The 25,097-nt window shown below is 35.1% G+C and overlaps 1 protein-coding gene across 13 annotated transcripts in view; it reads right to left on the bottom strand.

Moving 5' to 3' along the window:
• The window catches only part of NBEA (neurobeachin), a 453,637-nt gene that overhangs the window by 192,156 nt on the left and 236,384 nt on the right, over window positions 1–25,097 (bottom strand). For all 13 annotated transcript variants that reach the window (XM_030944908.1, XM_030944837.1, XM_030944889.1 and 10 more), the window contains one exon: window positions 24,090–24,256. In XM_030944908.1, coding sequence (XP_030800768.1) covers window positions 24,090–24,256 — 167 coding nt within the window. The remainder of the gene's footprint in view (window positions 1–24,089; window positions 24,257–25,097) is intronic.

The raw sequence follows: 25,097 nt of genomic DNA on the forward strand, positions 1-25,097 counted from the left end.
GAGGATCCTAGTGTTCTTGTACCAATTAACCAAGGTCTCAACACTACAGAAAGTCAAAATCTTGGTTTCTGAAGAACAAATCTGACATCTAAAACTTGTGTGAATTGTCGAGGGAAAGATCATGTCAGAGAACTCACATGACTGTGAAATCCATGAACCAGGATTCAGAAAATGTAGAACTATATGGGTCCTGTTAAATGAGAGAAATGGAGAATGTGGATGACTGACTTGTCTCAGTCTTATATTAATTCAAGTTAAAGTAACATGGAGGTATCTTTTTATCATCTGATTAACCTGCTAATCAGAAATTGTGAAAGAAAAAATAGGCAAAAGCTACAAAAATCTTCTTACCTGCATAAATTAATTAAAAAATATTCAAAACTCACTTTTGAAGAATGGGCTAATCATTTTAATGCTTTAAAATGGAAATGGAAAATCAGAGGGTCAGCATTCAAAACCCCCAGATTCAGATTGCAAATGCCTTATTTGAATGATACCAAATAATGAACATAAATAATAGAAATTCAGGAAACAAAATTTATATAAATTCAAGCAATAAAAAAAAGGATGACACTCTAAAAAATTAGATTATATTATTAAAGCAATTGAGAAAATCTAACAGTTAAAAACCAGAGTACTCTTTATTATGTATAATTCAAAATAAAATATCAAGACTATTATTTTGGAGGGACTGAATCTCTGGAGTAGTAAATAAATATTTTTATGGAAGAAATATAATTTTTTAGACCCAATTATAAAAAGAAGTATGAATCTGTTAAGTAGATGTTCATATGAAATCCCATTAAAGCCAACAACATATGTAAAATTAGATATGTTTCAGGACCTATTCTAGGGGCTTAATTACACCAAAATCTGAAAAAATGTTTTATGTTGATAGTAGAATATCAATGTACTTTACCACAGACTGAAATGTGATTGGCAAAGATATATAGAAATTGTTGTTTATTACATTAAAATGGGTGTTTAGTTGAGGTTATTTTATTAACATTTTTTCTTCTCTTTTTTAAGAAGCAAACTACCAAACACAAAAGACAAACAGAAAAGCTTCCAAGATTCCTAGTAAGAAATTGATTGAATTGACACTAGCGTGAAGAGCTGCTAAATCACTCTGAAAGATTATTAATCTTTTTTTACAGGAAATAAATGTAGAGTTTATTCTCATGTCCTGCTTTAAAGGACTTTTAATTAAATTCATAAGTCTTGTACAGTTTGAGAATAGCTTTTGCCTAGTATATCAGACTTTATTTAAGAAACCAAAGCAATCTATGACCAGGTTGGTTAATACACATGACATGACATGACTCTCCTTCAATTGCATTTCATTTGATCCTATCTCCATTCCAGAGTAAGTCCTTGTTTTCAGTTTGGGCCTTCAGCGGGGATCAATTTGGGCAAGCTTTGGTGCATGTCCCTGCACTTGATGGCATATGGCCTGCCTTTAATGGCTTTGATTTAAGGAAATTTGTTTTTTTTTTGTTTTTTGGTTTTTTGCTCAATAGCTATGCTATTTCTTTTCTAATGTGTAAGTGAGCCAGCCAAAGGCTCTTTGTCCTACCAATAGAAGACAAAATAGTTCAGTTCTTTCTTTTATACTGTTCTGTTGATGGATACTTACAGGACATGACCTTCCATGAGTCTTTCTTTTTGCAAACTATCTAAATTAAGTTGCTTTAATCATACTCATATCATCATTGACTTGAAGAGCATCCTTGTCTTTCTGTAGATTTTCTGCAGTTAGTGATGTGGGTCCAAATTGCACACACAAGCTAAGGTATAAAATATATCAGATCTACTATTTTTCTAACAGCAATATCCTTCCATGGAGCAATAAAGCTGAATTATGAACCAACACCTCTTTCTAGTTTAACATTTAATCTACCTAAAGTTTCTTGTGTGGTTGTGGTGGGGGGGGAAGGCACACACAAAAATGTGCTCCTGTTCACAGCAAGTAAGGATTGTGCTTCAATGTATCTTATCCCAAGAAAAATATACATAATACTTCCTTTATTTAGCTTCAGGGAGACCTTTGGAAAATGACACTCTACCATGACATCTATGTAAAATGCTATGAAAATACTCCAGCTTTACCCTCCACCACACTTACAACTAACTGTGTTATGAATGAATTCCTGAGAGGAACCCAAACAAGCTGTATAGCTCAACAGATTCATAATGAAAAAAACACCATTAACACAACAACTCTAGTGTGTCTCTGACTGTAGGGATTTAGCAAGCAGCAAGAAGGCAGTATGATTGGGAATTTATACCCTATCAGCAATCGTATCACTTGTCAAAATTCATTGAGTGTTGGTGCTTTCTGACTAGCCTTTAACCAGCAGCATGAGCACTGGTCCTTGCACCACAAAACCCTTTTTGCTGATAACATAAATATCTGCATAGGCCTCAGCATGGTAGAAAAGAAGCACATTAAAAATCTCACATTCAAGGAAACATGAAGTCCAGTACTGACTCGCAGTAATACACCCTTTTGAAAGCTCTTTTACTTAGTGTAAATCCTTAGTGTTTTCACTACAAAACTTTAGAAATGTTTATAAAAACTGTCTAGTGAACATCTCCTGCCTGCAACAGGCCTTCGAAATTAAGCAGAAAGAAAGCAATTAGGTCAGATCATTGGTCTTTCTGATATCAAAAACTTTCCTGATGTGAGATCAAAAATTAAAAAAAAAAAAAATCTGTGTTCTACCTTTGCTCCACATGAGACTACTGACAGCATACAAAAAAACATAGTGTAATACAATCTTAATACTTCGAGAGCATCAGCAGGTCTTAGGACTATAAGGAAATTTGCAGAAATACAAAGAGGAATCTCTCCTTGCTTTGAGAAGTGTTACTTGCTGGATTAATTTTTTGCCCAAGAGTGCTCAAGGTGTACGCATGAGGGGAGAATCATGTCCACTATCCCTTATTTTCAAGTAACATTTGCAAGCGAAGTACTTTTTAATTTGCACATGGTGTATCAAAAAATAAAGGAAACTTCATTTATCACTGTTAATTACATGTACAACCTAAATCCTAACATCCTAAGGCATGAGAATGCCATTCACTACATAATATTATGCCTGCAATGGTCAGGCAATACTCTCAAAGACTGTGACAACAAATCAAAATGACTTTTTACAGGCTTTGCCAACAAAGTGTCTCTCTCTAAAACATACACACAAATAATATTTGTGCCTAGAACGTTACAGCTGATTCTATTTGAAAGGAAACACAATCATACAAGAAAAGCTATGGTGGATAGAGCATGCTTCCCCATGAATCACCAAAGTTTTGGGGAATGGAACACTGTCAGCCTTTTATGACAATGCTAGCTCATTTTAATCTAGTAAAACATTAATTGGAATGGGGAATGAAAGGGCTATGACCATAGAATTGCAATCTGGCTCAGACACAGGCTCATCTCTTACAACACTGTTCCAATTCTTTATGTTTTTCCCTTTTTGAAAATATTGAATCAGTGAGGAAGGTTTAGTCATTCCTGGTTGGCTTCCTTTTGGCAATAAAGCCACAACCTGGCTGGCACATTACAGTTGCAGGAAGGAGGGTGGGTGGGAATAAGACAAAAACAAGTTCATATGTGTATCATTCTCCTCTCTCTGACTATTACACAAGGTAAAATAGCTCCAGCTGGAAGGATTAACAGAGACCTGCTCCAGAATAAGCTACAGCCTGGCAGCCTGTGAGGGAAGCCTCCAGGAAGGAGAAAAAGGCCATTTTGGAGCCTCACAGCTAAAAAACAGAGACCTAACTGAGAAGGATTATGATAGTGATATTTAATATTATAAATGGCACCAAAATGGTGAGTTGACAACAAGGACTCACTATTTCTCATAAGAAGACACCTAGAGAGAACATAGAGTTATCAAGCAGCAAGTTCAAAACAAATGGTGGTGCACTTTGTGTGAATTTCTCACACGACATATCCGAGGGTATGATATTGTGAGAAAACATGATACTGTGGTCAGCTGAAGTTTAAATGAGTTCTTCAAAGGATAAGACATTTCCTTTCACAGATGGGAAAAAAACCACCAGAAGTTATTAAACTCAAGGATATCACCTCTGGCTCAGGAAGTCCCTGAGTTACAATTTGCTGAAAGCTGTCAGGATATGCCAGGGGAGTATCATGGTAAAGTCACCTGGGGAAATACTAAACTCCTCCCCAGGTCTCCACTGGGGGCAGCTGACAAATATGAGAGTAGCAGACTTGTAATCCTATTCTTGGAGTTTGCTTTTATAAGGTTTTTCACTGTTATTTTGGGGCTGATTGCCCGCTGCCATTAAATAGCCCCATGTCAACTAGGTTTGAGTCCATTGACTCAAGCCCAGGTTAGCAGCAAGTACCAAGTAACTTGTGCCATTGCTCAGCTAACAAGCACAGGACAGGACATTTTCAGCAAGGATTTAGGCTCTGTAATTATTCTTTAGTAGAAGGTTTCAACAAAGGATAAGACATTCTTACATATACTACAAAATTCATAGGTCTTGAAATAGAAACTAGTTTCTAATATAAAACTCTCTAAGCTTATGAGCTTTTAATTTTTTTCCAATGTTATCTAGTCCTTACATTCACAGCGAAGTATTAATAATACAAGCATTATTCTGTAACATTTGAATAAGTTGACTATTTTATAATCTTCACATTTATTCCTTTTGACTAAGTGCAGTGAATACAACTGTATGCTATTAAGTAGGGGAAATTGATATACACATGAAAGAAATTCACCAGGTTTCATCAATATTATGGTATTTTGCTAGTACAAAAGAGAAATCAACCTACCTCCACTTTAAATGATATAATATGGAATACAAAATTTCTTTTACATTTTTTTTGATTAAAAAATACTCCTTTTTTGTTGCCATTCTTTAAATGAAGATAGGAAAAAAATTACAAAGCAGCCGTGTCAGACAGTACACTTTCTATGATACATATAATGTAAGAAAATTTTGGAAGGACTGTCTTTAACAATGAAACTCCATGGGACTAGACTGCAATGAAAATATTACATGTAAAATACCTTCAGAATTTGAAAAGTGACTTTAGTATGTAACTGAAAATTGTGAAACAAAAAGAAATGTGAAGTTAAACAAAAGGAAAAAATTAGTATGCTTAAGGCAGCAGTTGATCCATTTAAAAACCACCACTTTATCTGTTCTCTTTTCCTTTGCAAAATCCAATAAACTGCCATTATATTCCTTTTAAATGGTTCCATTACAAGGATTCTATAACAACAGACTAATCTCTTGATAATTATAATAAATGCCTGTAATCAAAGCAGGAACCACTTAAAATAAGGAGAAAGGCTGTTTTCCATCAAACTCATTGTAGTTCTGTGACCTTTGGAGCATTAAGCTACATCATACGCTGCCACCTCTAACTGCAACACAGCTTTCCTACCAATCTTGCTCAAATAAAAATAAGGAGGACGCAAGATCAATGGAAATGTGCATTGACACATGGTAAGAGTTCTTACTTTCCAGCTCTGAGCCTTGTAGAACATAAAAACCTCAATTCGCAAGATTCCAAAGGCTCAAAGCTGGCAGGATTCAGACAGCAGCTCTTTCACGGGCTTCCCTTCAGGAGGGAAAAGGGGAAGGACCAGACCGGTATTTTAAAAGATCATGCTATGGCAATGTGAGCTGTATATCACTACTAATGCTTTAGAAAGTATTATTTTTCAGAAAGAAAGGACATTTTATCACAAAACTTGATATTGTATTCACATGAACAAACAATGTTTTCCAGACATCATTTAAGAAACTGAAGGCTGATAAAATTACGGGAAATGACTATATATGATCAGAATGGCTTTCATCTGCATTTTGTTAGACCCAGCATTGATTTCACTTTTCAGCTGTGAACAGCAAGAGGCCAGCTGTGGCCAAGGGAGAGAGCAAGCAATGAATGAACCAGGGTCACAGTAGAAGCTGAGTTGTCAGAAAATTTAACACTTTTAATGACTAAATCTTAGCAAAAAAATCTTCAAGTTACAACCACTTGAAAATTATATCCAGCGGGTCCCACAAACTGTCAGAGAATAGAAGATTTAATTTATGACAAAGTAAAACCTTTGAACTCTAGTTATGTGAATAAACAGCATTATAAGGGGAAAACAAACAAAGCAAGGAAAATATAAAATACGCTGCCTTCAAGGCAGAAACAACTACATTTTACTTCCTATTCCCAGATGTGTTAAGGGGAAATTTATGACAGCATACTGAAAAGCAAGATTCCCATTGTGAAACCCTTCACATTTATTTAGCTAAGCACAATCATTGAAAATGACCTTTATCCAAACCCTTCACAGCTGTCTTTAAATGATCTAAAACTATTGCCAGATTTTCTTTAACTAACATTACTTAACAAAAAGTCATTACCCCAGGGCCATATTACACTACTGGCAACTAAACACAAATCCATTTTAAACAACACGGTACGAAGTTTTAATGAAATATTGATAACAAATTGAAAACTCCCCATTAAAAAGGTGCCAAACAATACAAATCATCTTAGTTTTCTGTTCTAGCAATAAATACTATTTCCCTATTTCTGACAGCATATTTATCACCTATTAGAGATACACATAAAGAGAAATATGGCTACTGCTTTAAAAAAATCTTACATTTAAAACTAATATTAAATGAGGTATCAAAATTATTTTTAAATGAAACTGTTCTAGCAGCATATAGTGAAAAAATATCATCATCTGTTCTTCAAAGACAGCACATCCAGAGTGTGCATTACTCTACAAAATTAAAGGGCTACTGACAATAAATTCATATGGCAGTTTTCATTGCAGTGCACTAATAATTTAACAGTGCATTAATAACATTTGGTTCCAAGACTTAAAAAGCACTGTGTCAAAACGATGAACACCTTAATACTTGTCTTTTTTTTACGTGAATACTAAGAATTAAGATTAAAAGATTGTTACAGGAGTTGGCCACCTGCAGGTTCAGGTCAACTGACAGGGGTTAGGTAAAAAAAAAATTAAAAATTAATCTTACTTATGGATTCAGAACAGAACAGCTTAGTTTTTAAAATAATAGTACCCATAATAAGAGCCACATTTAATGTGGGTGCATACAATTGGAAGGGAAGGAGAGGACTGTATTAAGGGGCTGGTTAGTTCAGTAAATCATGGCTTTAATATAAAGATGATTACGGCGGTTCCTTGGTGTGAGAGGAGAAGGGTACAGGAGGTTCATTTCACCACCAAGTAATTATGCTGACCCAGAGTGTTACCATTTATCATGGCTGAAAGATGACACTCACTGTTAGCCAAGGGAAACTGCTAGTCAAATGCTTCCATCTAGATCAATACACGCCACATTTTTCTACAGCCAAAAGTAATTATACAACAGCAAACTTCACAATCAATACCCACTCGAGCTAACTTATATTCTGCTGTACAGACATGAAGGTATGGCACTGTTAGCTTCCACTGAAAACAACTGCATGTGACCCAAATTAAAGGGTTTCCCCTGCCATCACAAAGGATTTTGCTATCTTCTGAGAAAATCTGTATCCTGTTTTCTCTGCCATTAAAAAAAAAGAACATCCATTCAGGCTTTAAGGACCTGCAGCTGAAACTGATGTTCATGTTGTCATTTGATAAAGTCTCACTTAACACAAAATAAAAAAGAAAATCAGTCAATTAAACAAAAATCAATCTTCCTAACCATTGAAAGCTGAAATAGTTTCTGAGACATTGGTTTCTAAAAGCTGCAGTTGAAAACCTGACCTTTGTGAACTCAAGAGATCAGAAAAGGGAGAAATGTATATACCTGAAGTATTAAATCAATGTCATTTTCAGTATTACACACACAAACACATATTCATATTTGTTTACACAGAGATGCACACCTAACATTACCATCAAGCCAGCTAGTACACAAAATTTGGCTTTAAGAGTTTAGATTTTGTTTCAAAATATATCTAAACGTCAGTTTTGACAACTGCCTTCAAAAGGCAGAGCTTAGTCTTATAAACCAATCTAACCCATCAAGAAAGGTTAGAGGGAAGAAAAAATTCACTACTTCAGTAAAAAAAAAAAAAATTTGACATCCAATTTTCAAGCTGATTTATCAGTGGAAAGCTAAAATTGATAGTTTGCCATTACTGGCTAGCAGGCTGTCTAAGAAAGCTGTTACAAAGCCTTTCATTTTGATTTAGCCACATGGATCAATACAAACCTATACTGTTTCAATTTTACAAATATTGATTTTCTGATATAACCTCTGCAGGAGAACATTCATCACCTGCCATACTAAAAAATATTGAAATTTATTTTGTAAACTTTGATTCTCAGCAAAATATAGCATTCTACTGAGTGAAGTGGAATCCATTTTTCCAGATAACAGCTAATCACTACTGAAATGTGTTTTGGGTAATATACTTTTGCCTTTCCATTTCAGGGTCTGACTAACACTGTTAATCCTTTAACTGGATTCATACCAAAGATCATAAAATTTTCCTTTCTTTTCTCATCAAGTGTCTTGAGATTCCTAGCAGTTTTAATGGCCAGAACAAAACAGAACTTCAAGTTTAAATATTCGCTATTTTGCTTCCCAAATCTAGAAACACTTAATGCTTCAGGAGGATGATTTCTTTTCTTAAGATACCACAGAAAAAACAAATTCTCTAAGTAGAAACAGCTATTTGATGAAACAAAGGTCTTTCTTCTATTTTACACAACAATACTATTTTCACAGGTTGTTCTAATCTGCATAATGTGCGAAGAGCTGCATTATTCCTCAGCATTCAAAACATACTATTTTTATATGTTATTTGCTCATCTATAGGTATAGATTTTTATGCCAGCTCATGCAAACTGATATAAATACTGAATTCATTTTGAAAAATATTATTTAACATTGTAGGGACAATTCTAATTATATAGCTTTTCTTGTTCCAAATTATTTCATCAATCAAAAGTAACTATTCAGTTAAGAAAAAAAAATTCAAAGTTTGAACCAATTACTTACTTTCTTTATTCCCTTTTCTCCTGATCCTGAAAAGCCCTCTTATGAGCTGTTTAAGACATTTCTGAGTGCCACATTACTGGGACTGGTAGATACAGATACACTAACCAGCCAGGGCAGCAATACTGAGAAGACACTGAACAGGTTTTAGGAGGAAATACCCCATGGATAAAAGTGTAAGATCATTTTCTCAGCAGTATATGAGAAATAAATGAGAAAAACCATAATAATATATCGGAAGGATACAGTCCAGGGACAAGATTTAGGCGAGAACTAATGGAACTAATGAATGTGCACTTGCTAACTAAATTAGCAAGTGCACATTCAGAACTTGTGCTGGTAACACAATGAAATTTAGATTACTGCTTACAAAACAGAACTGTGAAAAATTCTTAAATTATTAAGTTAGAAATATAGCGAAATTCCTGAAAAGCAATATTTTCATCATGTAAAGAAGATAAGAAATTCTAAACTTTCTTTGTAAATTTAATGTCATGAAAACAGGTTTGAATTTCTTTGTAGACTTAAGATTCAATATGTATATTGTGTACATTGATGTAATACAGGACATTATCTTTAGCATTTCAATATTAAACTCACCTTCCCACATGTACCTGAAATCAAATAATACCAAACATCAAAATACCTGAATTTAAAAAAAAAAAAAAAAGTATCACAAAAATTCTATTAACACAGAGGTGGGGGAGAAAGCCACAGAAAGGAATCAGAATCATTCAATTGAATACGGAAGAACCTTGCTAGTCAAATCAGATGTGTCCTTTCATCCGGTTCCAAAAATGCCAGAAACAGATCTTAAGAGCAATGGTAATGGCTTATGTAGCCAAAATGCGTTCTGTATGAGCCACCGCACAAATCTTGTTATGCTGATGCTGGTTCAGATGATGATAACCTAACCATCAAAACAGTGAACACAGTGAATCTGAGGCTTGGAAAAACCTAAAGAACTACACAACTAGAGCATGTTTAAAAATAAAGCAAAACAATACTAAATACTTAAGACCATTCTCTTAAAAGAAAGGATGTTTATTAAGCTCTACTCTTGGTGCTTTTTCTTCCATCAACAGATTTCAAATCACTGTGTTAGCAGTGCACCATGATTCACGTGTTACAGATGGGGAAAACGAGGTGGATAGATAAAGACTGATATGATTTATTCAGCATTGAGATGTCTCCTCACTGGCATCACCAAGAATTTATCTTCGTTATTTAGGGCATAAAGTGACTGCTTTCATAGTTGAAGTAAGATCCTTGCTCTCCCATATGAACTGTTCTGTGCATTCTGACGGGGAGAATAGATGGAATGGTTGGTATGTCTTGGTTGAAAGTACCATGCTCTGGTTTGTTATTGGTGCTCAGTAAATCCACTGTTCCCATAATCGTATATATTTTCAACAAATATCTAAAATAATACAAGAAATTTGAATAACTGTAATTCCAATCTCCATATGTTATTGTTTTTTTTTTAAATCCAGCATTTTCAAAATAGAATTATGTTTATGACAATAAAAATGTATCTTCATTCAAAATAGTATTTAATAAATTCTCTCCTAACAGGAAAGGACATGAAACTAAAGAGGTTTAAAATTTTGTTTTCAGCAAAAAAGTAAAGCATTCTTGGTCTCTGGGTTTGGGGTTTTTTGGTTTTTTTGAGGAGGTTTATTTTGAGGTTTGTTTTTTTTAATGAACAAGCAAAGAAAAACCACAGAGGTAAAATATCTTCTTGACACTGGGGCTGCCATCATCTAATAATAGCAATAAATAAGTAAAAAATACAGCATTTATAGTGAATGTGGTTAAAGAACCTTTATTTTATTAAGGCTTTTCTGTATCTAACACTATTCAGTAAAATAAGAAAATGACCTTCTAAAAAGTAATGATGGTGATTATCCATGTAGTGGCTGTAGCATGCAAATATACAGCAGCCATGTAAAGGAACAAAAATCAGGCAGCAACTTTGCAATGCTTAAGGGCTTCATGTTTTACAGCACCAGAATTAATGGAAAAGTTAATGTAGCATTGAATAACAGTGAGCTGCTCAGCTGCTGCTACTGCTGCAGAACATTTAGATCATGGAAATAACGCATCATTTTTTTCACTCTTATTGCTTTCCTGACCCACAGATAAACAACTTTCATCCACCCTCAAAATCAGATGCAAAATATTTCTGCATTACCTAGGAATGTTTAAGAAATATGCCCAAACATAACATTTCTAAGACTGAAAATGTAGATAAAGAAGTACATCACAAAACTAAAAGTAATTAAGCAGCAGTGCTGAAAAAAACCTCAAAGAATATACTCTGTAACTTAATTCATATTATGGGACAAATGCATGCATGAGCACAGTCACTTAATGCAGTACACAAATGAAAGAATTTTGCAGTACTTCTACCTCTTAATTCTTGTTTTCAATACATGAAACAACCAGATAAAATAGTCATTTTACATCCCTTTTTTTCCCCATATATTAGAGAGCACAAACTATGCATGCACTCAGTAAAGCATAATTTGAAAACTTTTCAGTGACCCAAGCCTACAGAAAATTTTTTGGAAGGTAAGAAACACCTAGGTACTCTAAATAGAGACACATAATGGGCTCTAAATTGAGTTGCACAGACAATTATATTTAGACAAAAAACTGAGGAAGAGTCCACAGACCTTGCAACAATAAATCCCACAAACCATGTTCCCCCGTCATTATTACTGAATGGTTTAAAAAGAAAGTAAGTTTTTCTGTAAACTCAGAGTAAACCTTGGAATATACCATCAATCTTTCCTTCTGCAGACAAAGACTCCAAAGGCTCTTCTTATCTTGATTCAAATGTAAAATGTGAAGACATAGAAGAATTTAGATTTTCTATTAAGGCAACTAGTCCTTCCTGGAATTCCCAAAAATTCTTCCAGCTCATAAAGGAATTCAAAATTTAATGTTTCTCCACTGATGTTGGATTAGTAAAATTTTTTTTGATTTTGTTGCGGATTGCCTTTTTTTGCCATCAGAGGGAGAATAAAGTGATTAGTGGTGAACACAGCTACAGAAAGTGAGAAGATTCATCCCTTTCTTTTCTGTTCTCAAAATAGTGAAAAATGTGATACTATATTGAAATTTAGCTCAAAAGGGAATACAGATTCTTGGCTGATACTTTATAGTTTCACTATTGATTACAGACGTGATAATGAAAATTGGGGAAGAAGGACCATTGCTTACAGAGACTTTCTATTTTCTGTCAGATCAAAACCCAGAGGACCTACAAAGTGACTCTTCAGTCACACCTAAAGCTATTTCTCAGTCAGACAGTACATGTTAGGTAGTATGAAAACCTTCCTTTCCCTACCTTGCTTCATCTGTTGTCCAAGTGCCTGCAACTTCTGGAGCAGATATAATCATGAGTTATATGAAAACCAATTATATCATTCCCTGACCTACTTTTATGCTTCTCTAATGTTGGTGATGATATTAACTATGAATTTCTAACAGGGTTGAAAGAATCCCAGTAACAGGTATATGTCCTGCCTTTACAACTGTTAATGTGGATGAATATAGGGATAAACCAATGAAAACTTCTGCCAATGGAAAGCCAGTGGAGAACCTAAGATGTCACTGGCCCAGAAACTCAGATATTTACTAAGAGATACCTCAAAACTTGCTCGTGATTTAACATCCCATAAATGTTAATGAAACCATGAATGGCACAGAGATCTATAGATGTTTACTTGTTATGGAATGTCCATTGTGGTCTTCTAATTTTTACAGCTGAGATTTTGCCTACAGATTTTATGTCTTTTAGAAAACAGTAGCATTACAACTTTACTGTGAGGGTTCTGAAAAGTTAAATTTAACAAAAAGAAAAGAGTAAAGGTAAAAGTATTTTTGTAAACCTAATAGAGAACAAGTTTCTAGAAGTACAATTTTTTTTTAATTTTAGTGTACTCAAATTGATAATTTGTGGGTTACTTTTAAAGGAGGGGAATCCTCTAAATAAATATTGCATTTAGAGTGCCACACTTAGAAATTTGTCAGTGTGACTGAAATAAAAGAGCTATTCTAGTATTTTCAAAATAGTGCATTCCTAAGAAAAGGTCTCTGTTTAAAATTTAGTGGTGTCCAGCAGAATCTTTTGAAAGTCCCAGCTGAGTTGGCAATCACTCACTTTCACAGCTTAGGAAAAGGTTATCAAATGATACAGTTGTACAGGGAGTACCATAGATAAAGCCCAACACTGACCTGTGGATTTAGATTGTATAACAAACATACTAAAAAATTAATGCACATGGCTTACACTGGATCACCACTCAGAAAGGAGTATGAAAGAATACTCCGTGGAGGCCAGGTACATCAATTTTTTTACGGTGTGTGTTTCAGAAGAAACGTGTCTGTGTCTTTCTAAGGAAGATAATATATTCCTCACCAAGCAAGAAGAGCAACATAAACAGTATCATATGTCAAAAAACCCAGTCAAAAACTAAGCCTCAGCATACTGATAAGCTAAAGGATGATTTACTCTAAAGAAAAACATAATTTCTGTGTTTAAAAAAATTCCTTGTTTTAAAAGACAGTTTATAAAACCTTATTTGTTAAAATGTAACAGACCATGCATTTTTCCTTGATAACATTTCCAGAGAAATTGGCCATTCCACACAAATTTCCAATTGGGTTTTTTCAAAATTTGAATACCAAGACTTTTAGAAATGAAAGGTAGTGCATACTGGGGGAACAATTAAACAGTTTGTCTATCTGGGTGCTCTAAAAGTATACTAACAGATTTTTTACCAACTCATCATGATGATCTCACATGAAAAGACTCTTAATAAAGGAACTCTTTTTTTCTTATTTGAACTTGTCTGGCATTTGGCAAAAAAATATCTGGTAGCTTTTTATTTTCTCTCATCCTTCTCAGTGTTTCTTAATTTAGATTAAATAATAAAGGATAGTAGAGTCTGTTTTAGTTTGGGAGATACATATGAAGATTAGCTTCTGGCTGCTCTTCTTTTTCAACAGGTTTCACTCACTTAAATTTCATAATTTCTAGCTCAGCAGTTCAGTATGAAACTCTACCGCTGAAAATACTGTCTGAAGTTCGCTAAATAAATTTCCTCTACTATTAAGCTGTCATCAACTTTGAAAAGTTCACATTTTATTCAAGACTGTGGAAGAGGTTAGGGCATTATTCAGTGTAAAAGATTATTATGTGTTTAAAAATAATGCATTGTTACCTAACAGAAATTGGAAACTTTAAGGTCTAGATATTAAAGAAATGAAAGCGAAAACTTTTTAATACCAAAACAACATTCCACTCACCATGAGGCAAATATATCATACTTTTCTCCATGTTTTCACATAGCACAAGATATATTACGCATAGAAATTATTGCACTCTTATGGCAAAGTATCCCAAAGGCTTCAGTAGTTTTTATAAATTGAGCCTAAGAGACATCAAATTTAACTTCCTCTTTATGTACATTTTTATTGCTTCCTACCATAAGTGCAAACATAGGCTCTAGTAAATCATCTAAAGAAATCTATTTCACATGAATATTTCCTAGATTCAGATTGTGACTGTAACAAAACCAAAAGCATCCCCACTAATAAATATAATTTGATATCAGGAGAAAAGTGAAAAAAAACTCCAACAATGGAAATCTGAAAAATTAGGACACTGTAAGATAATTTAAATATTAGTGTTTTGGCATTGTGTATACAGAGTATTTTTCAAAACAATGGTTAGCATTCTCAAATTAAACACAGAATCTATGTGGTTTATGAATATTTTGGTGGATTTTGTAATAATCTAGACAATAGGATAACCTACTACATTACTGGGTTTTAAAACGGTTCAGTACTACTGAATGTTCAAGAAATACTTATGGCATAAGACAGTATGTTAAAGAAGCTGAGAAAATCATTGGACTCCGTTTTATTCATCTTCATCTGTTTTATTGAACTACCTACAGGGAGCTTTATGGGCGTACGATCATGTCAAGGTCACAGGATTAAGTGAGCAGTGATGACAGTAAACAAGCCTTTTCTGTATATTTTAAAGGGTCTTACTGAGTTACTTAAAATGCCATAAACATAAATAGTCCCCTATCTCTACAACACATCCATGACAGATGACTTCAAAATATAACACTCCTGAGCAATGGAGCTTTACAACTTAACCAACAGTCCATATTATTGACAACAGTTACCAATATACTGGGGAGCCCAGATACTGGGAGAAGCTCACAATCTGTTACCTTCAGATATATTATATCTGTAAGTGTACAAGAAAGAGATCTACAACAGACATCAAAACTGTGTGTGAACAGAAATTACTGCTGAAAAACCCAGACCGTAGAGATTATGTAAAAATACAGTCATAAAGAAAAAGTAAATGCATAATGACAAATGTATCAAACCTACATAAGCTATGTAAAACCAGATAATTAAACCCAGCTTACACAGTACTTTTAATATCAACCTGAATGATGTAACCGGTCTTTAGAATTATACTGTGCATTACCATATCTATTTTATCAACAAGGAATGCAGAAAAATCAAGTACAGCAGTCTCCTTCAAGTCATGTAACAGCTATGACTGACATGTTTCTGAATCAGTCAAAGTAAATCTGTGTGAACTTATTTTTTCACTGTTTTAAAAAGTTAAAGTTATTCAATTAAAAAACCGCAAAAAAACACCCAAACCAAACAACCAACCAAAAAAATCCACAAAATCAACCAACCAAAAGCGATCAGCTGAAAGAGTGACATATGCTGGGAATATTTTTCATAAATCAGAAATGTGAGTTGTCTAAGGATGATCTTCACAGCTTAGTGCCTGTGAATATACAGACTGGGCTAACAAAATGCATACAGAAACACCAAACCCAAGGAAACCTGCTAAACTATATTAAGGTAAGAGGCAAGGGACAAGACTCTGATTCTGGACTCTGTGTCTAAGTAACCATGCTCCTCCTGTACACCTTGAAGACAGCACCTTCTTACATGGCACTTGGGAGCAGCATTCCATATGCACTTGCCTATTGCTCCCCCGTAGCAGTTCTGCAAGACAGGGCTCCAAAAATTGGCTTAGGAAACCTCTAAAATATTTTGAATGAGGAAGTGTTGTACCAGAGAGAAGTAAAAATGGGGCAAAAAAAAAATCTCCTTCATTCCCTACTGTGGAAAAAAAGGAGAAAAATAAACCCAACAACAGAGCAGACAAGAGAAACAGATCAGTATATTACATATATTAGGTGATTACACATTACTGTGAGGAAAAAGGAACTAAGACAAGAGCTAGGTTTAAAACCATATATAATTAGTCCAATTTTAAGCAAAGAAAATGATCTAATAATGCACATGCAAATTAAACTGTAAATCTCTCAAAGACATGGAACAGGTTTCCTGAGGTGTTTGCAGAATTGCAATTTGTATCCCACAAAGAAAGGGGGATGCAATGGATGTGGTTGGGATGTACCACACTACACCTGCCTTGGTGTCTGGAGATGATTTAAACCTCACTTGCTTTCCAAACTTTCTTCTCAGTTTCTGAAATTATTTGACAATAGCATCATTGGACATAAATACCTTTCAAATAAAAAGGTACAAGACATTAAGCTTTTGAGACAAAGAGAATCAAAATTGTTCTATTGGTTTTCATCTCTGGTTAAACCTTGCATTTTTTAATGTCTACAAGAAGAAATGGTGAAGAAGGCTACCAAAACACCACAGATTTTTCTCTTAGGAAAATAAAAAAAATCTAAAAATCTACAGCTTGGCATTCATCTTCTCTGATATATTTGAAACATCACATGGAAAAGAACCCTGGATTGTAATGGTACCTAAAAAAGACTTTAAAAATAGGGTCTTACCCATTTTATGTCAGAAAATAAAGAATATGTCAAAGAATTTTCATTTCTGAGAAAATACAGCCTTCTTAGAAGCATAAAATTTTCTTATTCAGAATCTTCAGATCTATGACTTTTGTTCTTTTTTTATTCTTTGCTTTCTATTCTTTTATATGGGGAAGATGGAAAATCCACTGCTATATTGCCCAGGTAATACTAGGTAGACATGAGGAAAAGTGAGTAGAGCAGTATCTAGCAATAAGAAATTCTTCCCTCATGGCTTCTACTGAGTTTCTACTTCTTTCTCAATTGAAGGCAGGAAAGAAAGTAGAACAAGTGCTAGGAACATTGTCTAATATCAGCAACTGTTAGTCCAGTCTGCTGAGAACTGCTGCAGAAAGTAGGAAGAAAACATGAAGGCAGAAGGTACTTTGAAGTCCCCCCAAGACATGGAAAATTCAAAATCAAGACTGATTGAATGTGAGATTCCTCAGGAAACTCAGAGTTGAAAATTCAAGAAGTCTGAGTATTAGATGGATCCATCACGTCTACCTGTCCTGTCTTGCTTTTCCTTAATTGTTCAGTTATAGTTGAAGGTTACAGGGCTGGATGGACAACAGGCCTGAACCCTCATGGCTGTTTTTGTGACTGGCTCCCTGGAAGCTGAGTGGCTGCATGTGCAGGCACATGCTAAATCCATGGCCAGACTAAAGGAGGAGCAGATGTCACCCTCAGCCTGCCAATGGTGGCCTTCCTCCTGGTATATAGTATATTTATTACAATAAATATATAAAGGGTAAATTGAATATATGAAATTTGGATCTATATTCCAATTTCTGTTCCAGTTAAAGAAAATATTGGCATCTAAAGATCTGTTTCCCAAAGTCTTAAATAAAGAAAAAATTTTACAAAGCTTCTTTTTTTTTTAGAGGAACCCCAAATTTAGGCAGAAAAAAAGCAGAAAAAATAATCCTCTTAATGCAGAAGTCATAAGGTGAAAGTGCAGAAGACTTCCTTCTTCATAATGAAATTAAATGTACTGTACTTCCCAGAGAAAAACAAGTCACTCTGTAGAGTTGAACAAGTCTTTCTTGAGCACCACTTGTTTCTCAATATTTGAAAACACTACCTCTTTCCAAAAAATATATTTTCTTATGAGGTTTCCTCCAGCTGTGGGAACAAATCCATAGAACAGTGCCACAGTTCAAAACAACTGAACAACCTTGCACAAATACAGACCTGAATAAATCCTATGCACACAAGTTGTTCAGTTGCTTGTACAGCCCATCTCGGTTAATACAACGCTCCTTTCTTGGCAGGTGTCTCTATACTGTAAGTATCACCCTACCTATTATTAGAAAAGGATACAGAATTCTTACATCCCCCTTTTTCCATCATGCTTGTCAAAATTCTCAGTTCCATTAGTAACAGCTCTTTCAAAGAGTCTCTGCATTCCACCACAGTGGTAAGCAGTCAGGGAGGGAGGAAGAAAGAGGGTATGCGATGGGTGGAGAAGACACACAGTTGAAAGCGTAGTAAGAAAGTTAAAAAGTGGATTGAAATGTAGAGTACTACAATAGAGTGACCAGATAAACAAAATCATCTCACTCATGTTTAAATCCTGCTATAAATGGATAACTAATACTGGACTGAATATATGTTGCTGACATATTTCTGATCTCAAGGTCTCTCAAATACTGCAGTAAATTAATAACAACAGAAGATAGAAAAGCATGTTCTTAATGTTTTGTTGTGATGAAGTAATCTCAGAACTAAATATTTGGAACTTGTAACAGGATAGCTGAAGAAAAGCTAAAAAGTGTGCAGTTTAATCTGCCCAATTTTGAAGAATATATTCTGCCAAAAAAAATTTAAATTTCACCAATTTGAGAAACAGAAAATTCATAGTTTTTACAGAGTATGTGTAAAAAATGCGAAACTTTAAGAGACCTTTCAAGAAAGGGCGCGTCAAACATGCTTCTGGATCCAATAGACAGGATCTGGTCCTACATCTTTTCCACTGGTAAAACCCCCTTTGTAATTTATGCCTAGCAGTTAAAATGAGCCAGAAATGAATGAATAGCTAAACCAAATTAATCTAATTTGCAGTAGGGGTTAGAATACGTTCTATGCCTCTCTGAATTTCCTAAGACAGCGTAGTATAGAGATGGAGTCAGAGAATGCCAAAGGATGGCTGTAAGGGAAACAGTGTTCTAAATTCCTGTGATCTGGTCTCCCTTGCTGTAAACTGGAAACATTTGGTTTAGAAACAGTGTTTTTCCAGGATCAACTTATTTAACTGCCAACCCCCATAGGCTTGGGAAAGGGAGTTCTCTTTCCGTTCTCATCCCTGCGGCCCCCAGCAGAACCCAATCTCTTCAGAAGCTCACACTACAGAGAGAGAAAAAACTAGCTGACTGGCAAGAAACTTTTTATTTCCAGCCTGTCTCCCCAGACGAATTTGGTCTTCACCACAGAATGAGTTTGACAGCTCTGCTCTCCACCATGAATGATTAATTTGTTATGGGTGTCTAGTTTAACCAAAGATGGATTTGAACAGAAAAAGCTCTTGTATGCTTGCTATTTGGTACAGATGCTTTAATGTAGGTGGAACCTCCTCCATTAAATCACAGAAAACAAGAGAACCAAGTCTCATTTTTAAATGTCATTTTTCTCATTATAGTGGTCCTCCTGTGAATACCAAAACTGATCATATGAAAATATTTATGACAAGTATTTCATATTTAGATTTTGAAGGCTAATTGGAATTCTGAACTCCTTTTATTGCTCTAAATTGCTTTAAATTTATACAAACTGTAAGGCAGAAATATTTATATTCAGTATTCTTGAATAAAAGTTTTTGAAAAGTTGAGGTATCTGATCAAACCAAGAAGCTGAAGTAAGACAGTAACAGCTTATGGGCCAAAACACAGGCATTCATACAGCTGATGAGAAATTTGAACTGTGTGTACAGACAAGTTTTACAAAACTTTTTTTTTTTTAAATATGTGTATGGGGAGAGACACAGATGGGGAGGGAGAGAAACACCATATGAAGCTGACAGAGAAGGCAGAATGAAGCATATGTTGTGACACGAAAACTATAACCTGAAAAAAGCTGAGGGTAAGTTCTGGCTTAAAGAAGCTAGGAATGCTAAGCTATGAAACACCCTGTCTGATTCTTCCTGATGTTGCAGATTCCCTCTGAACAAGTGACAATGCACCAAAGAAATAACTAGCTCATCAATTTCTCATCTGAATGGGAAAAACCTGCAGAATTTTAATTTTGATATAATGTTGAAAATAAAAAAGGGGGAAAAACCAAGTATGTTTAGGGTAAGCTATTACAAAGATACGTAAAAGTATCAAATTGCCCAAATGCAGGAAATGGAATTAGTTTTGTTGAAGGGCACAAACAGGATTTATAACAAACTAATGAGATTTATTTTGAAATCTATTATGCTTTGTCTGAGATATGTAGATGAAAATGAGATGATTCAGTAGATTTTCATTTGTTATAGAGGATTTGATGCTCACACTTGGCAGAAACTGAGAAAAAGAATTTAAGATATAAAGGCAAAGAATTTAAGATATAAAGGCAAAACATTTGTGAAGGAGGAAAGAGGCTAACACTGACAAGCAATAAAAATGAAAGTTTTTTATCAAACTGTTATTTGCCATTTTTAGTCAGAAGAAGAAAGAGTAAAGAGATTGTCGGACCATTCAAACTACTGATTGATTAACATACAGACAGGAATTTGTTATACAAATTATTGTGTTTGTAGGCATTTATTCAAGTTGTGGAGTACTAGCCTATAATTAATTTCACCTTCATAAATTAATAGCTAATTAGGAAAGTAACTGAAATGCAAGTCACCTATTAATTTAAGATATTTTTAGTTAAGCTATCTATATATAACTATAACTTAGAATTCAAAGTCTCATATGGTATTTTGTTGGCTCATACCATTCAACTTCATTCTTGTTTCTTCAGACATTTTGGGAAGATTTTATGATAATATATTTAAAATTCATAATTTACAAATACTGTAGAAAGTAAATACCTCATAACATAAGACCTCTTGCTTTTCCTCTCAGTACTAACTTCTGTGGTTCTTAATAGTCTCTTTGTTTCTTAATGAACAAAGAGTAAGATTTATGGCACCTACAGATTAAATAGTAAATGCTGGTTGCTGCTTTCTGTGAAGACAACACACAAAGACACAAAACCTGGGGAGGCTTACAAGCTCATTGTGTTGAACTGCAAACACAAGGAAAAATTTTCTCTACAGTTGCGTCACATTTGATGAAATCATAATATTTTGCAACGTGAGCATCTATGTTAAAGAACTTGAAAATTGTTTATCTTGAGAAGAGATAAACAAAAACACACAGGCAAGATAGGACAAGAGGGAATGGCCTCAAGTTAGGCCAGGAGAGGTTTAGATTGGATATTGGGAAAAATTTAATCACCAAAAGGGTTGTGACACATTGGAACAAATTGCCTGGGAGGTGATTGATTCATCATCCCTGAGGTTGTTTAAAAGACATGTGGATATGGCATTTAGGGACATGATTCACTGGTGGATTTGGCAGTGTTAGGTTAATGGTTGGATCCAATGATCGTAGAGATTCTTTTCAATTGAAATGATCACATGATTCTATACATATTTGTACTTTTTGCTGCATTGGTAGCTGCCACTGTGCATATAGACAGCTGAAGCTTTGAAGAATCACACTCATGTCTGCGCAAATATTTTCCTATCTTATCCATTTTGGATGCCAAAAGGCATTGCTATTACCCAAGTAGTTATTGTGCAGAAGTGGTGGTCTGTTTTTTTACCCTGCTCCACCTGGGTCAGAGAAGGATCTCTCTAAATTCACCATTTCAGTGAAGGGTCTCCAGGGCTCAAGTTGAACAGGAGACCAGCATTGTGTCTTCAGAACTGGGAACACTTTTCCCAATGGAAATTTTAAAATCACAACAGAAGTGCAGAGATCTAGTGTGATAATGTGGTTTTTGTGTATTTTTAAAGTAGCTCTGTATTCCTGTCAGGCTGTATCTCTCAAGGCACAGAGAAGCATGAGTTTATAAAGAGACTGCTAATGCTGTTAGTGCCTTGTCAGGAACTAAAAACAGAGATGAGTCCTCTTGTGCTTTGTGCCAGCCAAGACAAGAGGTGTGTATGGTTTTGGAAGCCATCTTGACTTCCATCATATAAAAAGTATTGGAGTATCTAATTAACAGCAGTTTTTGCATTCTGTGGCTGAGAAGTTTTATGAGAACCCTTTCCATTTTCTGCCCTTAAAGCCTTTCAGACCTGCCCACTGGGTGACATTGGTCCCTAACAAGGCTCAGAGGTTCTTCCACTGGGCATCTCCCCCTCCCTGCTGCCATCCCAGCCCTCCCCATGCACAGCCCACTAGCACCACGACAGAAAATGCACTTGTGTGCTGGATCACAAAGCTATCACGGCACACATGGCCAGACCTGCAGTGCAAGGCCATTTCCCAACTGGCTCCCACACATGGGGAACTCCACTTGGAGACCTTGTTCTGTTACCATGTGCTCCTTCTCCAGGTTAAGCCACTGCCTGTGGCTAAAACACAACCAAGCCAAACACTGCACACCTAGCCCTTTTTCCACCAAAAATGGAAAGCAGCTCTGCCAGTAACTGAGAAGCAGGCAACACTGGACAAGTTGCATTACAGGGATAAAATAAAAATTTCTTTTGTGTAGTGTAAGAAATTTCATAGGTTTGTCACAGGTGTCAAGCTACTTTATGGCCCATCAGAAACTATCATGGACTCAAGGGAAGAAAAAGCAATGGACTATTGCCATTTAGAAAGCTATAAATAATACAGGAGGTAAAAGTTATTTGGTCCTAAGAAGACATAGTCTCCTAGAAAAGTAAGTTTGCAAAGTGTCTGCAGCCATTCACAAAGTTGAGCAACAATATTATTCAAAAATTGCTATTAAATATTCAAAGACATTAAAAGGAGAGAAAATCACATTTATTTTCAGCATGTTCAAGTCTCCAGACACAAAGCTTTAAGCCTCAACTAGAGATAACATGAGCATCCCTTATGGACTAAGCCTTGTCTTGAATTAACCATATGACAATTTTCTACTTGTCATTTTTGTAATTTCCCTCAGAATGTCTCTGGTGTTATACATCAGAGTTTCTGTAAGACTGAATTTCCACAATTTCTACCATCTTAAAAAAATAAATACATTACTATCATCATCCAGGAGAGAGTAATTTCTTTAGAAGAAACAGGGATAATGAACATGAAAAAAATAATTTTTGTTTTGAACATGGCATAACTGCAAGAACCAACTAGATAGAATTACAAAAATAATGAACAGTATATGTGCTATTTATTAAACCTTATTGCTGACACATCAAATTTATTACTTGGAAACTTTTCTAATAGGCTTAAACCCTAACTATGTAGTCAACATAAATGCAAATATGTTTTGTCAAAGAATATTTATCTAGAAAATAGTTTTTGTGTTATCCATCTCAACTATGTTTTTCCTGAAAAGGTTTATCAGAGCTAAAATGGATCTTTCTGTTCTTCACTGCGTGATTCAGACCAGATAACCAAATTTTACAGCTTGATTTTCTATTAAATTCTATTTATCTGGGAGCATGACCTCCTTGATTTCTTTTGAGTTGTTTCACTCTGAATAAATAATCAAGTATTTGTGTCTAGAATGCACAAACAAGAGACTTGGCAGACTCTACTTTCACAGACGGGGCACTCATATGACAGACCCAGGTTCAAGAACCTTGCTCTGAATGAAGGAAAGGAGCAATTTCAGCTCAAATCTTCCACATGAGGGTCAGCACTTTAGCCCCTGGCTATTTTTGTGATTCTGAGAAGCAAGGCTTTTCTCTTTGGCATGATGTAAGAAAAGATTTAATTTCACTGCTATCTTGAATAGAATGAACTTTTAAAACCAGTACCCAACACAGCTCTGAATAAAACCTCAAATACTGTATCAGTTGCATGCAGAAGAAATTATATATTTTAGATATTTTAAAAATAATTTTTAACAGGAATACCTGCCTAATTGAGCTGCACTTTGTCCAGTTTTGCATAGGCTATATGCCCCTAATAAAATCATATTTCAGTTATACCATGTCTGCTTCTCTCAAACTTTGCAAGTGACATTTAAAACCTTACACTTTCTATGTTTGCAGCTTACCTGTGAGAAACAGCTCCCCAGGCACCATGTTTATTCGTTAGTATGTTGAGTATCTTCTGCTTCAGCTGGTTGGCCGTGACGTGGTCTCGATGCTTAGCAGCACTGATGAGGTGATCACACATCTTCTCCTCCTCTCTCCTGTCAGCAGCGTACTGAGCACACTGCGACTGGCAATGAGAGAACATCCACTTCGTTAAAGACAGGCTACTCATGATCACCCTAAAATTATTATTTATTTACCTCTCTGATTATGAAAAGAACTCATTAAAGTGTTAGAAGTATAGGACACGCCATTTGTCCTAGTTTCATCCAGGACAGGGTTAATTTTTTTAACGGTAGAGGGGGAGGTAAGCATGTCCAAACCCTAGTGTCATTTGATATCATCTCATGTCACTTGCCAAGGGTAGGAGTAAGGGAGACTCTCTGGTCTGGGAGAAAGTGTGGCAGGCTAAAAGGTCCAGTATTGTTTGACTTACTGTGTAAACCATTTCTTTGTCTTATACCTTTTATTATTAATATTGTTGCTATTACTGTTCTCTTTCTTATCTCATTGCTGTTTCCAGTTAATTATTCTTATCTCAACTTTTGATTTTCACCTCCTGTGCCTCCAGTTTTCAACATCACTATGGAAAGGATGGGGAAGGAATCAAACAGTGTCTAGTTTAGAAGTCTAGGTGAAGGCACTGAACTTTTCTGCAGTAATATTTCTTGATCATGACACCATTCAATTGAAATGTCCTGTCATATATTATCCAGAAACAACCACTCTGTTAGAACACGTAAAAACTGAAATACCAAGGGCAAAGACAACAGAATTCAAATTTAAAACATTAAGCCATACATGTGGGTGTGTGTATATATGTGGCCACGGAGGCACCTTAAAAGTTATCCTTTTGTAAGTGTTTCATGTGTTCTCAGGTATAAAATACACCTCTGACATACAGAGGATAATATACAAGAAAAAATTATGTACTGGTTTTGATTTTTAAATTATAGTAACACCTAAAA

Source organism: Camarhynchus parvulus, chromosome 1, assembly GCF_901933205.1.
Source record: "Camarhynchus parvulus chromosome 1, STF_HiC, whole genome shotgun sequence".
NCBI classification, from domain to species: Eukaryota; Metazoa; Chordata; class Aves; order Passeriformes; family Thraupidae; genus Camarhynchus; species Camarhynchus parvulus.